This window comes from Pleurodeles waltl, chromosome 4_2 (assembly GCF_031143425.1).
Source record: "Pleurodeles waltl isolate 20211129_DDA chromosome 4_2, aPleWal1.hap1.20221129, whole genome shotgun sequence".
Classification (NCBI taxonomy): domain Eukaryota; kingdom Metazoa; phylum Chordata; class Amphibia; order Caudata; family Salamandridae; genus Pleurodeles; species Pleurodeles waltl.
The window spans coordinates 50,587,245-50,603,811 of record NC_090443.1 but is presented as its reverse complement, the minus strand read 5'-3'; the positions used below and the strand labels follow the sequence as shown (position 1 = coordinate 50,603,811).

Sequence of the window (16,567 nt, the reverse complement as noted above, 5' to 3'; positions counted from 1 at the left end):
AAATTTATCGTAAAAGGATGTATGTTTCGGTTTCGGCAATGGTAGAAATGAACATTTACATACACAGTGGCTTTGAAAAAATGCAAAATGGATATTCACTTTGTAAACATGAAAGTATTGCACTTTGGAAATGCGTTTTTGGAGATTGATAATGGGACCTTGTAACTTTAAGGCCAAAGTATAAAAGGGTGGCCTTTGCTACCACGTGGTTATTTTCAAATTTTGACCAATCAAGTACCTATGATTAAGGCTTGTATGAAACAGCCGAAACGCGTCAGGAAAAGAAAGCTTGATGTATTGTTTGATATTGGGGAATAAAGTGCCTCCTTTGGCTGCAATCATGTGAAACGGCGTATCTCTGTTTGGAGAAAGTTGTTCGGATTCGAAGTGGGGTCTCTGTCCCCACAACGCCGTGGCCGCCCTGCAAGGATTAGGCTTCTGCGGAGAGCGTATGTTGGAAAATATATATATATATATATCAATCAGGCCTCGTAAAATCATAAAAATGTTACTAGACCTGCAGGTCAAGTAACTTAAATAATCTACTCGACCTAACTGTAATGTACTTGACCCTCAAATTATGTGATCCTAGGCAAATAGTTTATAGTCTCCTTTTTCTTGATTCTCACATATGATTGCACCATCAAATATGTGAGCTCAGCATTTCTGCTGTACAAAAAAACCTCTTATTTGATTAAGTAGTCTAAGGTTTGCTGCCTGTATCACAAGAATCTAGCTGACATATAGGGACACATGACCCATGACTTGCTCTTAGTTCACTAACAGCATTGCTATCATGATAGGAGTGTTTCTCACTTTATTTAAATGCTCACTTATAATAAATGTGTTACTAAACCGTAATGTGGTAGCATACTGTCATTTACATACAGCATATTTCCAAGAAATGTCCAAAAACCTTTCCACTAACTTGCAGCTTTACTGATAAAACTATATTTTGTATTAACAATCTGGGTTTCAGAAAATATACCCTTTGCACAGCAACACGTAAAGTATCCTATGAAAAGCCTGACACCCTGTATCCTTTTATTTGACACTTTAAAAAGCAAGTCACACAGTTCACCTTTCAAAGTCCTGGAACTCTGCAGTCATAAGGAAAATTAATTTTAAGATAAACTTACTTTTGACCTCTGTCTGTGAACACAGAGCAAATGTAACATAAGAACAAGATTTAAATGCATCTTTTATTGCTCCTCCACTTTCTGACTGAACAGAACACATGTTCTTTGTCAACTCGCCAGAAGGGGTGTGTAAGTCCTAAAAATCCTCGACCTGATCAATTATGACCTGCCGTAGCGAGTGGTCGAGTTGATTTTTTTGAGCCCTGTATATATATACACACACACACACACACATATATATCTATATATATTTTCACTGAAATAAAACAAAGGTTACAGGGACGTTAGAGTTAAGTTGGTTTTAACCGTACAAAACCATAGAAATTCAGCAGTTACAGTTGTATTTGTTAAGAAACTATCACTTGTTGCCTAAAGTTAGTTTCTTCAGATAAGTATAACTATAATTGGTGAATTTGTATGGTGTTGTACAAGTAAAATGTCAATTTAACTATAACTTCCCTCTGACCTTTGTTTTTTCAACGAATATATATATCTCACACATCCAATTATATCCCCTTCTGTCTGCCAACCAGCATATGGTAACAGTTGGAAAGGTATCAGAATGACAGTGTGGTGAGAAGGAGATTGAGAGCCTCCAGCTTTGGGGCTAACGGAGTGAAAATTGGAGACCTGCTCGCATCTCTGCTCGAGAAACCTTTCTGCCAATCTATACATGACTGCGTCTTGGAATATTTCCACAACATGCAATTGTCTAGACCAGGTTGATGGCAGTGGGGAAGTCTCGAAACAGCGGGTGAGGAGGTAAGTTACCGAGCAATGCGCCTTTCTGCCTAGGGTGTGATGAAGGCTGTTGTACTAATGGAATCCCCTTGATAGCTAAGAAGCTTATTTGGTCTTACTTGATGGCGAACCCGTATCATTGTGCAAGTAGTGAATGAATTATAAGTTGCCATATGGGTTACGTGCCCTGGATGGCGGTGTATTGTTTCCCATCATAGCTGTGTGTCAAAAGTCTTCGGTTTGAAAAAAGACAGGTATGCTTTTTAAATATATATTTTATGGCAGCTGTGACCTTCCGCAAAACCTGGCCGTTTATTTTTGTGTAATCAAAGTATGCTGGCAGAGTCACAAACCACAGACAGAAGAATCATGGGCTATTAGCCTTCTATAAGTCTTCCACTTGTTGGTCTTTAGCGCCCCCTTGTGGATACTCTTCGATAGTAACGTCCGTCGGGATCCGCGGTTTTCAGTCGTGGTGCGCGAGTGCAGCAACAAACCGTCGCTGCGTCTAGAAACACAAGCTGCGCAGCGCCTCGAACCGTTGAGAAATGCGGTATGGGGGAAGTGCGGAAATGCAGAAGCCCAAGGTGAGCGCTCTGTGCTGTCCAAAAATACTTAGTCTGGATCCTAGCAGACTGAGCTGCGCGGGAAGGCGCGGGTTCGCACTGACGGAAACGGCACGGAATTAAGGGCGGGTATCTTCGAAGCGCGTCATAATTGTTTCTCAAGCTAAAACCACCTCAGCTCCAAAACGTGTGAGCAGTGACCTCAGAATAACATGGTCTTGTGTCTTTTATGAACTCTACCTGTTTATTGCACGTCTAGCCTATTGTGGTGGATCACACTTTTTTTTTATTATTGGCCGAAGTTATTTCTTTGGTGAATCCAGTTTTTACACGCAAAGAAAGCACCTTGAGCCTCATGGTGCACATAGAGAAGGGAACAGCCGTTGACTGTGAAGCTAGCAAGCATCTCAGATGTATGAAATAAGCCTTTTCTTCATGGTCATGTCAGGCTTTTAAAAAAAATTCGTAGACCCTATATTGTTGGTAGCTTTGTAGCTCTGTGCATTTACCCCTGATAACCAGTAGTGAAGTGCCCAATCGCCCCTTTTAAACATAGTCGAATTTAGGTACTTATAATTGGTATATTTAACTTGTCTAAGTCTCGAGTATATGGTACATAATGTGCCCGTATCCTGGAAGTTTAATGCTGCCAGTGGGCTGAAGCACCTATGGTGCCATCTATAGTGGCAGTTAAACCTTAACTCCAGGACTACAGTTGTTGCCTTACTGTAACAGTGCTAAACATGATCAGTGACTTTTCAAAACCCTTTTGACACATTAAAACTTTAAATGAAGATTTTTAAGTCACCCCATGAAGGCCTTGTAGCCCACAAGACAGAGTGCATGCTATTTAAAAGTAGGACATGTAGAAATGTGACGTCAACATATCCTTACAGTGATTTGCAGTTCAAAGCTATTTTCACTGTAGTAAGGTTGGCTGGTCCTTAGAAAAACACAGGAAGCAATATTAATGACTAAGACTGTTTCTTGGAAATGGTACGGGCTCCAAAAATAATCAAACAGCTATTTTTAATGTTTATTCAAAAGTCAATTTAGTACTGGAGTCAAATTTTCAAAAATAAACCTTAAGGAAAAAGGTTAATTGGTATAATCTGCTGGTTAGCTTTTAAATAGGTTTAAAATATCTCTAGATGGGCCAAGTGGCTGACTTCAGGCATAGAAAATTATACTTTCCCTGTATAGAGTCATATTTTATCAGGTCGAGTTATTTTTAGGACCTACTCGCCCCTTCCGGTAGTTGACAACAAATAGGTGCCCTATTCAGTCAGAAAGTGAAGGAGGGCTTTAAATCTTGTTCTTGTCACATTTGCTCTGTGTTTAGAGGCAGAGGTCAAAAGTCAATTTGTCTTACAATTAATTTTACTTCCGACTGCAGAGTTTCAGGATTTTGTCAGTTTGTACCTAACACAACATTTAACCTCTTAAATGCGGGCGTCGGCCACTGGCCGACGCCCACACACCCTCCCTGGTGCGGGTCACGACCAGTGGCCGACACCAGGAAGGGCATTAATAAATCCTCGGGTGCGTCGCACCCGAGGATTTTTTTTTTATTTTCCCCCCCCCCCCCCGGGAGACACGGAAGCTACCGTGTCTCCCCCCGCCCCCCACCCGCCCCTTTGTGACGCGTTGCAAAGGTGTTTTCCCCATGAAAGCAGGAAGCAGCCTTGCGGCCGCTTCCTGCTTTCATGGGGAAAACGGCCTTTTTCACGTTCGGGAAGGCCTCGTAAGAAAGGGGAGAGTCTCCCCTTTCTTACGAGGCCTTCCTGAAAGTGTTTCCTGGCCCCCGATCGCCTTCCTGAAAGTGTTTCCTGGCCCCCGGTCGCAGCTGTGCTGCGATCGGGGGCCAGGAAACACTTTCAGGTTTCCTGGCTCCCCCGATCGCAGCTGTGCTGCGATCGGGGGGGTCAGGAAACATTTTGAAAAGGCCTCGTAAGAAAGGGGAGACTCTCCCCTTTCTTACGAGGCCTTCTGAAACTGTTTCTGGCCCCCGATCGCAGTGCTGCGATCGGGGGCCAGAAACAGTTTCAGAAGGCCTCGTAAGAAAGGGGAGAGTCTCCCCTTTCTTATGAGGCCTTCTGAAACGGTTTCCTGGCCCCCGATCGCAGCACAGCTGCGATCGGGGGCCAGGAAACCCCACTAGACACCAGGGATTTCACTTTTGGGGGGCAGCCCCCCCCCGGAAAACGGGCCGCCCCCCCCCCCCCCCCCCGGCATAATTTTCCTAAAAAAATAAAAAGGTAGGTGCCCCCTGGGGAGGGGGGGGGGGGCGCGATCGCGCCCCCAGGGGATTTTTTTTTTTTTCAAAAAAAAATAAAAATAAAAATAAAAATGAAATGACAGGGGGTCGCCCGTGGGCCCCCAAGGAAACCATACAACAACTAAAAAAAAAATATATGTATATATCTATATCTATGTAGATAGATATATCTAGGTACATGGATATATCTATAGATATATCTATGTAGATATATATTTATATATATATATATAGGTAGATCTGTATCAAAGAGATTTATAAAGCGCGCTACTCACCTGTGAGGGTCTCAAGGCGCTGGGGGGGGACGGGGGGGAGGGAAAGGGGCTAGGAGGTTCACTGTTCAAAAAGCCAGGTTTTGAGGCCCTTCCTGAAAAGAAGTAGGTTTTGGGTCTTGCGAATGTGAGTTGTGAGTGCGTTCCATGTTTTGGGTGCAATGTAGGAGAAGGATCTGCCCCCGGTGGTGGTGTGTTTGATGCGGGGGTCAGAGGCGAGAGAGAGGTCAGCTGAACGGACGTTTCGTGTGGGGGTGTGGAAGGTGACTCTCGTTGAGGTAGGCAGGGCCTGTGTTGTGGAGTGATTTGTGTGTGAGGATGAGGATCTTGAAGGTGATCCTTTTGTCAATGGGGAGCCAGTGGAGGGATTTGAGGTGTGGAGAGATGTGTTCGTGTCGGTGGAGGTCGAGGATGAGTCGTGCTGCTGAGTTCTGGATGCGTGTAGTTTGCACTTGAGTTTTAGAGTGGTGCCGGCGTAGAGGGCGTTTCTGTAATCAAGCCTGCTGCTGATGAGTGCGTGAGTGACAGTTTTTCTGGTCTCTGTGGGGATCCATTTTAATGTTTTTCAGTATACGGAGTTTGTTGAAGCATGAGGAGGTAAGAGCGTTGATTTGTTGGGTCATAGAGAGGGAGGAGTCTAGGATGATGCTGAGGTTGCGTGCGTAGTTGGCGGGGGTGGGTGCAGGGCCTAGCGTGGTGGGCCACCATGGGGGGTCCCAGGTTTTTTTGGTGAGGGCCAAAGAGGATTATTTCGGTTTTGCTTGAGTTGAGTTTCAGGTGGTTGGCTGTCATATATACATCACTTTTGTCAATATGTGTGTGGTTTCCCTGGGGGGAAAAGGGTCCGACTTGTCTAGTGGCAGTTTTAGTGCCATAAAGAAGCGCAGAAGGTTTATATGCCTACTGCAAAGAGCACATCTGTATTTTATGTAAATAGCTGAGTACATTAGTAAAGTCTATGGAGAGATGAAGGGCACTTTTGCTGGGTGGTAATGAGGGAATCCGAGGAGGAGGGAGTGGGAGCACCAATAATGATTGTTGGACTGGGCGCAGGAGGTGCTAAAGACTGTGACGAATGGTATGTGACAAGGTGTTTTTTGAGTGTCTTGAAAGTACGTGCTGATTGAGGGAAGAAGCGCAGGTAAGGTGGCCTCTACTGTTGCACGTATCTCACACACACCATCGATTTTGTGACTGTCTACGTAGGCTAGTGTTTTAGAGCAACAGTTTAGCCAATAGCAGAGATGGCATCTTGATGGATGACTGCTGCCTGCACTCGGGTTATAGAGGACCGCTCTGACATAGGATCAGAGACTGAGACATCAGATACTGAGACAGCATCTGAGGGATAGGACAATGGCGCAGACTCTGGGAGTGATTTTTCAGTCAGAGGAGTCCCATTCGAAAACTCCTCTTCCAGTACATTATGAGGGAGGTGATGAGGACAGTCCTGCTGTCCCTTCGCAAGCTGTTCGTGCAACTGGGTAATAGTGGGTTAGGCCAACCCAGAGAGCAGGTGAATGCGGCGGCAAGCAGAGAGAGAGTGCTCTCTTGGGAGCTCACCAATTTAGTTCAGCCCCAAATTCCACCACCCAAATCATATTGTGGAGACATCAAAATTGTCTATGGCAAAACAAACTGGTTTTGTAAGGCAGGCACCTGTGTTTTTGGTCCTGGATTCGGCGGCCATATAGAGAAACACACTAAACCCAAACATTTCTGGAAACTAGACATTCGGGGGAGTCCACAGAGGTGTGACTTGTGTGGATTCCCCAAAGTTTTCTTACCCAGAATACCCTGCAAAGCTGAAATGTTGAGAAAAAACTCTATTTTTCTCGCATTTCTGTCACACAAACTACAGGAATATGCTGGGATCCACAACATTCCTACCACCCAGTGACTCCTCACCTGTCCTGATAAAAACACTACCCCACTTGAGTGCCTACACCTAGTGCCTGTGTCAGGAATGGATCACCCCAGGGTCAACAGCTGCCTCACGTAAGGACCAACATTGACCGTTGTGTGATCTATTCCTGTCGCAGGCACCAGGCCTAACCACACAAGTGAGGTATCATATTTATCGGGAGACTTGGGGGAACGCTGGGTGGAAGGAAATTTGTGGCTCCCCTCAGATTCCAGAACTTTCTGTCACCGAAATGTGTGGAAAACGTGGTATTTTAGCCACATTTTGAGGTTTGCAAAGGATTCTGGGTAACAGAACCTGGTCCGAGCCCCACAAGTCACCTCATCTTGGATTCCCCTGGGTTTCTAGTTTACAAAAATGTGCTGGTTTGCTAGGTTTCCCCAGGTGCCGGCTGAGCTAGAGGCCAAAATCCACAGGTAGGCACTGTTTTCTATGAAAAAATGTGATGTGTCCACGTTCTGTTTTGGGGCATTTCCTGTCGCGGGCGCTAGGCCTACCCACACAAGTGAGGTATCATTTTTATCGGGAGACTTAGGGGAACGCCGGGTGGAAGGAAATTTGTGGCTCCTCTCAGATTCCAGAACTTTCTGTCACCGAAATGTGAGGAAAACTTGTTTTTTTGGCCACTTTTTGAGGTTTGCAAAGGATTCTGGGTAACAGAACCTGGTCCGAGCCCCGCAAGTCACCCCTCCTTGGATTCCCCTAGGTCTCTAGTTTTCAGAAATGCACAGGTTTGGTAGGTTTCCCTATGTGCCGGCTGAGCTAGAGGCCAAAATCTACAGGTAGGCACTTCTCAAAAAACACCTCTGTTTTCTTCCAAAAATTTGGATGTGTCCACGTTGCGCTTTGGGGCGTTTCCTGTCGCGGGCGCTAGGCCTACCCACACAAGTGAGGTATCATTTTTTTTGGGAGACTTGGGGGAACGCCGGGTGGAAGAAAATTTGTGGCTCCTCTCAGATTCCAGAACTTTCTGTCACCGAAATGTGAGGAAAACTTGTTTTTTTAGCCACTTTTTGAGGTTTGCAAAGGATTGTGGGTAACAGAACCTGGTCCGAGCCCCACGAGTCACCCCTCCTTGTATTGCCCTAGGTCTCTAGTTTTCAGAAATGCACAGGTTTGGTAGGTTTCCCTAGGTGCCGGCTGAGCTAGAGGCCAAAATCTACAGGTAGGCACTTCTCAAAAAACACCTCTGTTTTCTTCCAAAAATTTTGATGTGTCCACGTTGCGCTTTGGGGCGTTTCCTGTCGCGGGCGCTAGGCCTACCCACACAAGTGAGGTATCATTTTTATCGGGAGACTTGGGGGAACGCCGGGTGGAAGGAAATTTGTGACTCCTCTCAGATTCCAGAACTTTCTGTCACCGAAATCTGAGGAAAACTTGTTTTTTTAGCCACTTTTTGAGGTTTGCAAAGGATTCTGGGTAACAGAACCTGGTCCGAGCCCCGCGAGTCACCCCTCCTTGGATTGCCCTAGGTCTCTAGTTTTCAGAAATGCACAGGTTTGGTAGGTTTCCCTAGGTGCCGGCTGAGCTAGAGGCCAAAATCTACAGGTAGGCACTTCTCAAAAAACACCTCTGTTTTCTTCCAAAAATTTTGATGTGTCCACGTTGCGCTTTGGGGCGTTTCCTGTCGCGGGCGCTAGGCCTACCCACACAAGTGAGGTATCATTTTTATCGGGAGACTTGGGGGAACGCCGGGTGGAAGGAAATTTGTGGCTCCTCTCAGATTCCAGAACTTTCTGTCACCGAAATCTGAGGAAAACTTGTTTTTTTAGCCACTTTTTGAGGTTTGCAAAGGATTCTGGGTAACAGAACCTGGTCCGAGCCCCGCGAGTCACCCCTCCTTGGATTGCCCTAGGTCTCTAGTTTTCAGAAATGCACAGGTTTGGTAGGTTTCCCTAGGTGCCGGCTGAGCTAGAGGCCAAAATCTACAGGTAGGCACTTCTCAAAAAACACCTCTGTTTTCTTCCAAAAATTTTGATGTGTCCACGTTGCGCTTTGGGGCATTTCCTGTCGCGGGCGCTAGGCCTACCCACACAAGTGAGGTATCATTTTTATCGGGAGACTTGGGGGAACGCCGGGTGGAAGGAAATTTGTGGCTCCTCTCAGATTCCAGAACTTTCTGTCACCGAAATGTGAGGAAAACTTGTTTTTTTAGCCACTTTTTGAGGTTTGCAAAGGATTCTGGGTAACAGAACCTGGTCCGAGCCCCGCGAGTCACCCCTCCTTGGATTGCCCTAGGTCTCTAGTTTTCAGAAATGCACAGGTTTGGTAGGTTTCCCTAGGTGCCGGCTGAGCTAGAGGCCAAAATCTACAGGTAGGCACTTCTCAAAAAACACCTCTGTTTTCTTCCAAAAATTTTGATGTGTCCACGTTGCGCTTTGGGGCATTTCCTGTCGCGGGCGCTAGGCCTACCCACACAAGTGAGGTATCATTTTTATCGGGAGACTTGGGGGAACGCCGGGTGGAAGGAAATTTGTGGCTCCTCTCAGATTCCAGAACTTTCTGTCACCGAAATGTGAGGAAAACTTGTTTTTTTAGCCACTTTTTGAGGTTTGCAAAGGATTCTGGGTAACAGAACCTGGTCCGAGCCCCGCAAGTCACCCCTCCTTGGATTCCCCTAGGTCTCTAGTTTTCAGAAATGCACAGGTTTGGTAGGTTTCCCTATGTGCCGGCTGAGCTAGAGGCCAAAATCTACAGGTAGGCACTTTGGAAAAAACAGCTGTTTTCTCTATAAAAAAAATAGGATGTGTCCATGTTGTGTTTTGGGGCATTTCCTGTCGCGGGCACTAGGCCTACCCACACAAGTGAGGTATCATTTTTATCCGGAGACTTGGGGGAACACAGAATAGCAAAACAAGTGTTATTGCCCCTTATCTTTCTCTACATTTTTTCCTTCCAAATATAAGAGAGTGTGTAAAAAAGACGTCTATTTGAGAAATGCCCTGCAATTCACATGCTAGTATGGGCACCTCGGAATTCAGCGATGTGCAAATAACCACTGCTCCTCAAAACCTTATCTTGATCCCATTTTGGAAATGCAAAGGTTTTCTTGATACCTCTTTTTCACTCTTCATATTTCAGCAAATGAATTGCTGTATACCCAGTATAGAATGAAAACCAACTGCAGGGTGCAGCTTATTTATTGGCTCTGGGTACCTAGGGTTCTTGATGAACCTACAAGCCCTTTATATCCCCGCAACCAGAAGAGTCCAGCAGACAAAACGGTATATTGCTTTCAGAAATCTGACATCGCAGGAAAAAGTTACAGAGTAAAACATAAAGAAAAATGGCTGTTGTTTTCAGCTCAATTTCAATATTTTTTTATTTCAGCTGTTATTTTCTGTAGGAAAACCTTGTAGGATCTACACAAATGACCCCTTGCTGAATTCAGAATTTTGTCTAGTTTTCAGAAATGTTTAGCATTCCGGGATCCAGCATTGGTTTCACACCCATTCCTGTCACTAACTGGAAGGAGGCTGAAAGCACCAAATATAGTAGAAATGGGGTATGTCCCAGTAAAATGCCAAATTTGTGTTGAAAAATTCGGTTTTCTGATTCAAGTCTGCCCGTTCCTGAAAGGTGGGAAGATAGTGATTTCAGCACCAGAAACCCTTGGTTGATGGCATTTTCAGGGAAAAAACCACAAGCCTTCTTCGGCAGCCCTTTTTTCCCATTTTTTTGGAAAAAACAAAATTTTCACTGTATTTTGGCTATTTTCTTGGTCTCCTCCAGGGGAAACCACCAACTCTGGGTACCATTAGAATCCCTAGGATGTTGGAAAAAAAGGACGCAAATTTGGCGTGGTTAGCTTATGTGGACAAAAAGTTATGAAGCCCTAAGCGCGAACTACCCCAAATAGCCAAAAAAGGGCTCAGCACTGGGGGGGGAAAGGCCCAGCAGCTAAGGGGTTAAATAGCTAAGTCAACTGTACAAACACCTAAAAATATATTTCAGTAGTTGTGAAAGCTTGTTTGTACTGTGTGATGAAAAAAATGTTTTAATAGGATGAAAACAAATCAGAACACTTTACTGCGTGATGTGCAAAGAACAAGTGTGTTTTCTGAAACCCAATTTTCACAGATTTGTTAATACATTATATAGTGTTATTAGTAAAGCTGCAAGTTATTTGGAAGGTTTTTGAACATGTCTTGGAGATTTTCTGTCTGGAAATGACAGTGTGCGACCACATCGCGCTTTAGTTATATATTTATTGATTGAATGTTTCGGCATAAACCCTCCTCCCCTGGTAGCAATGCTATTAGTAAACTAAAATGCAAGTAATGGATCATGTGTGCCTTGTATGTGGGCTAGATTCTTTTTATACATGGAGCAAACATTTAGTCTTTTTAATCAAAGTTTTTTTTTGTACAGCAGAAATGCTGAGCTCACATATTTGAAGGTACACTCTTATGTGAGAATAATGTGAGAATAAGGCAAAAGGTGTCTCTGTAAACTAAAATATTTGGCTAGGATCACACAATTTGAGACCCGTTTATGGGTCAAGTACATTACAGTTATGGTTGAGTAGATTATTCAGGTTACTTGACCTGCAGCTATAGTAGCTTTTTTAAATGCTTTTTCGAGGCCTGGACTTGAATTGGCAGAGACAACTCCTCTGAGCTCGGTAGAATACGCAGGCCTGCTGAGCCTCACATAACACTCGAAAGGGAGTGAACAGGATGCCAAGACAGTTCTTGTGTGTCCACGGTCTGATTGCTGAAGAACTCGGCATTTGTCCAACAAGGCATTTGTCTCTTGGTTTATTGTGAGTACAGTGGCTGCCCCTAACTGTATTTTGGTGTTGGATGTGGGAGTACACTAGGATTACCATAGAACACTACCCTTTTATGCACCCAATCCTCAGAGCCCAAGTTTAGTATGTTGCATCTTGAAAATGCCCAAAGTAGGTAGGGCTTGCCCCGGGAAAGTTTACCCCATTGGTTAGGACATGCCCATGTGCAATATCCACTCAATAATTAGTGTTAAACATAAATGTGGCACCTCCAAGCACCCACCCTGGAACACTTCCTGGACCTGCGGATGATCAGAAGAGGATTGGACCCGCTGTCTGAGACCTGCGAGTAGCCCCTAGGGAATGGACCTGCGCCTCTTGTACCCAGGGCAAAGAAATAGGCTCCAAGGGTCATAAGGCTGACAATCTGTTCAAATTACAGGGACACAATAAAGCTACAAAAGACCTTTTCCTGAAAGTACCCAGCTGTCCAGTGGCAACAGGACCTGGATTGGACCCTGCAGTTGGCCTTTGCCTGGCTCCAAGTGAGTCTTTAAGTACCTCCACTGAGGTCCTGGGGCTTTCGAAATGTACTCCTTTGGTAGATTGAGACTTAAAGGACTAAAACCAGAAGATAAAACCTTTTCAGGATGAACCTGGTTGGTGTATCCGATCCACGCCCCATCCCGGTCAAATTTATCCTAAAGCCTGGTCTACAGCGGGCATTGACTAGCTATTGGTGCTTTGTGCTTTTTGGCAGAATTTCTAGCTAAAACTGTAAAACTTAATATCTCTGGTTCCTTTTATTAAATTTTTCAAATTTTTGTTGTGATTTTGTTTATTAATTTTTACTCTATTTTTCTAATTCGGTTTGGGATTTTTTATTGTATCGCATTTAGACTATTTTAGTACTACATGAATACTTTACACATTGCCCTAAATTCACATGTTTTTCTATGCCATAGCTACCAGGGGATTAAGGTCAGGTTGATTTAGTGACTTTTAGGGTACACCCTGGCAAGGGTTGTGATTATTCCTTGATGTTGGTAGTCACCCACTCAGAATAGTACATTTTTTTTTTTTTATCCGACTTAAGGAATTTGGGCGCAGAGATTGATAAATCCCAAGAAATTTCTTTAAACTTTCTTTTAGAGGCATATGTATAGTTGATTGAAGGGGCCAGTTTTCTTTTAAAGATTGCTAAAACAAATTCCATGGCGTTTGAACACATTAGTCAACACCGCCTTTGGAAAGTTATTTAATGTATTTGTATAGATGAAAACTTGTTACAAATGTTCCACATAGGTAAGTAGGTGAACCTGTGTTTACTTAAGGATGAATCATGTGCTGGTAAAACCACTATGGGCAGCAGCCTCAATCATGGCTTTCTGTTTGCACCTGCTTTTTTCAGTTTATTCTTAACAGACCTACCTTTCCATTTTGGGTCTGCTAATATTTCGCTCTCTGAACTACAGATCTCATTTGCCCTGGATACATACAAATAATTTAGTTGTTCTATAGGAGACCATATATGACCTGCAGCGATCATTGAGCTGTTTACCATCTTTTGTTCGCGATAACTGTCTCACAATAAGTCTGTCGCAAACTAACATTTTAAAGCTTTTTTGGAAATAACACAATTTTAGCTAGTTAAGCAAAACGTTTAACGTCGGGGTTGTCAAAATATACAGATGCCTCAGTGTGACTTTCACTTCATTATTGAATTCGACACCACAGTTGGTTATAAGTGAGCTGAAGATGTTCAGAGGCTGCAGCTGTTTAGAAATCTTTAGCAAATGTTTCTGTTGTTTGGTAGCTGAACAATTACTATAGACACCTACTTTTACGGAGCAGTCGTCCTATTACCATTAGTAAGTAAGATAGGAAAAAAGGTTCTTGACTTTTGGCTCTCCAGATTCCTGGGTGGGTGTCAGGCCTAGTTCGGAATCAGAAACCACCATGTTTGCTGTACTGAATGATCTCTATCTGAACCTGAATTAAAATCTCTTCACATGCCTCAAACTACTTGGCTTATCAACTGCTTTTGATCTGGTTAAGACTTCTATTCTAGTCAGGCAGACTTAGCAGGTGGGTCTAAGCTGGAACAGCCAAATCGCAGATTGTCTCCTTTTTGTTAGAAAGAATTAAACAGTAATCTCTTTCCCTAGTATAGCTTAGAGTCATTACTGGTGAGCTGTACTGCCCCATAGGCCTCCACTTTATTCTATTCTGTTCAGTATTCAAATCTTGCTTTTATACAACATTAAAACATTCAGTGCAGTCATTTACGCTGACAACACCCACCATTTTTGTTTTTAGACTTAATAAACCCCCTTTTCAAATCGAAGCTATCAAAACAGGACACCTGTCTGTCATCCTCCATGTAATGCACTGCATCTTTGTTTTTATCTTTTTAAGACTTAATAGCTCAAACTGAAATCCTTCCTTGTCTTCTGGCCTTCGATTTTGGGAGCCATGCTGATTCCATTGAACAAGATTAAAGCTTTAAGATTTGGACTGGAAAAGGTCTCACTCTAAAAGCTCAAATTAATCTTGTGTCCACTGCTTTATTTTTTTATTTTTTATTTTTTTGGTCGATGAAAATGCTGAAGAAAATCCTTCCTTTTGTCCCCTCTTGAAAGTACCAGTTGGTTATTCGGCCATCATTTCTAGACTGGATTATGGCAGTGCTTGCTCTCTTGCCCTCCCATTAGTCCCTTTCTGTAGATTGCAAAGAGTTCTGAGTGTGGGTGTCAGACTCGTTTTCAATCTGCAAAAATTCGACAGTGAATGAAATGCGTGCCAAAACTTGCATTGGCTTCCACTCACAACGCAAATATAGTTTAAGGCTCTGTGTTTTTTTGTCACAGGGTCTATTATGAGGCCAGATCTCTGTTTATTATTTTTTTTCTTCCAGAATCTGGTAACCTGATATTTCCCTAAGCAATCCTTGAGGTTATATTACTTTGACTAGCCAGCTGCTGGTCCTGCATTTCTCAAAAACTAAAATGAGTAGCTGAGTTTTTACTATTGTATGCCCTGTTTTGTGGAATTGACCCCCCCTCCCCCCCCCCCTCCCCTTAACATTGATGCTTCGAATAATCAAAAACAAACTTTTCTTCTTTTTTTGGGGGGGGGAAAAGACTCAAAACCTGAACTTGTTGACATTTAGTTTCCAGTTCTAGCATCATGAGTCCTTCAGTCGAAATCCACTGTTCAGGGGTGTGGAATCTAATAAAATATCTATTGTTCATGGGACAGGTTGCTTCGTAACTCTACTTGTCCTGTAACAAAATCCACTTGTCCCTTTGGTGCAATGTAGTGCGGCAAACCATGGCAGCAATCTCATTATATAAGGGCTCTGATAATAGCCTCTCTGATATTTCAGGGCTCATACTGTAGTAGGGTTTGAATACAAGCAAATCCCTTACTTTGCCACCTGTCCACAGATGTACATACTGAGGCTGTAGGTAGCTGTAAGCAATAGTTTCAGGTTTGGAATGCCGTTTTAAGTGTGCAAGCCTACAAACCTGCATGTTTTAGGGGTTTTTACCAGCTAGTCTCTTGATTGTTTTTCAGACTGAGAAAGCTTGGACATGTATTCCTGACAAGTGGGGAAAAAAGTAATTGGAGGGAAAGTGAACTTTCTCAACAGATTTTCAAATAAGCAATTCTAGGTGTACTTATTTGCTTGCGTTAAAATATAGTTCACAAATATTTTCTAGGAATACCATTTCCTGGCCAACTTCTGTAAATTCTTGGTAACTCAGAGTTGTAAATCTACACTAATGCAAAGACATGTACCATGGGTGCACTTTTGTGACTTCCTTTAAGAATTGGGCCTCTAATTATGTCTGGAATTAACCAAGTCATTTTGTTTTTAATTATAATTGTCTGTCTGTCTCTCTCTGTCTATTGGCTGGCTTCACTTTGAGTGACAGCACTGTGCTCTTTTACAAGGAGTATATTGGCACACAAAGAAAATTTGTTCAATACCAGGACCTACTGTGGCAATGTGTGCTTTTTGAGACCAAATAATATTTTTGCTTTTGCAAACGTTTGTTATTATAGTGAGGGCCCAGCAGCTCCCACGGCAATAGCGTTTTTACAAAAACAATGTTAAAACAAGACATGCATTGACAAAATTAAAAGACTGACAACCAATGTTAAACCCACTGACATTGACAATGCTTGTTTATTTTCATGTTTCCCATAATCTTGTTGAAACTGGTTACACTGATTTTTCTGTTATGGACATATTTTTTTTTAGAAATACTAGCATGCATCAACACATTTTTATGATGCTTCAGAGAAATGGTACCTAAAATTTCACAGCAGCTTAGCAATACATTTTTTTTCTCATTGCATTTTTAATGAACATTTTGATATCAAAGAATCCTCAATATTGCTTTTAAGCTTCTGCAAATATTTGCATCTAATCGAAGCATTCTGGGAGCATTATACGTGGCCTCAAATTGTTCAACTTTGCAAACGTGTGTACACATTTTTATACTGCAACTACTATCAGTAGTGGTATCTGAGCCTACTATATGACCTTAGCGGGTGCTCGCATTATTAATAAAGGCTTTGCATTAATGAACCATACATACAAGTTTGAACATCATTAACATATGGACACAAATGTTACCTTTAATGTAAACAATGCCCTTCCCTGACCCATAGTGTGGTACAGTAAACTGGCAGCCAAGGGGATGGTGCTGCAGGGGGTTGGGCCTACTTCTCCCAAGGACAAAATAAATGTGAAAATTTGTTGCCCTTGACCCCAAACCATATGTCCTGGGGGCTATAGGAATTCCACACCCCTGACTGTTTAATAGAAGTATAGTCACCTTCTATATGCAGTGGCAGAATACAGTAACATGCTAAATGCTAACCTCAGTTTGATTAAATGTGA

The 16,567-nt window shown here is 43.1% G+C and overlaps 1 protein-coding gene across 3 annotated transcripts in view; it reads left to right on the top strand.

Moving 5' to 3' along the window:
• Positions 1 to 16,567, top strand: part of SARNP (SAP domain containing ribonucleoprotein) — a 432,317-nt gene that overhangs the window by 76,256 nt on the left and 339,494 nt on the right. Inside the window, exon 1 of one of the 3 annotated variants that reach the window (XM_069230613.1) lies at positions 2,326 to 2,467. The exons of the other annotated variants lie outside the window; for them this stretch is intronic. Within the exon in view, the coding sequence (XP_069086714.1) occupies positions 2,429 to 2,467 (39 nt within the window). The 5' untranslated portion in view covers positions 2,326 to 2,428. Of the gene's footprint in view, positions 1 to 2,325; positions 2,468 to 16,567 lie in introns of those variants that run through there. 3 annotated transcript variants of the gene reach the window in all.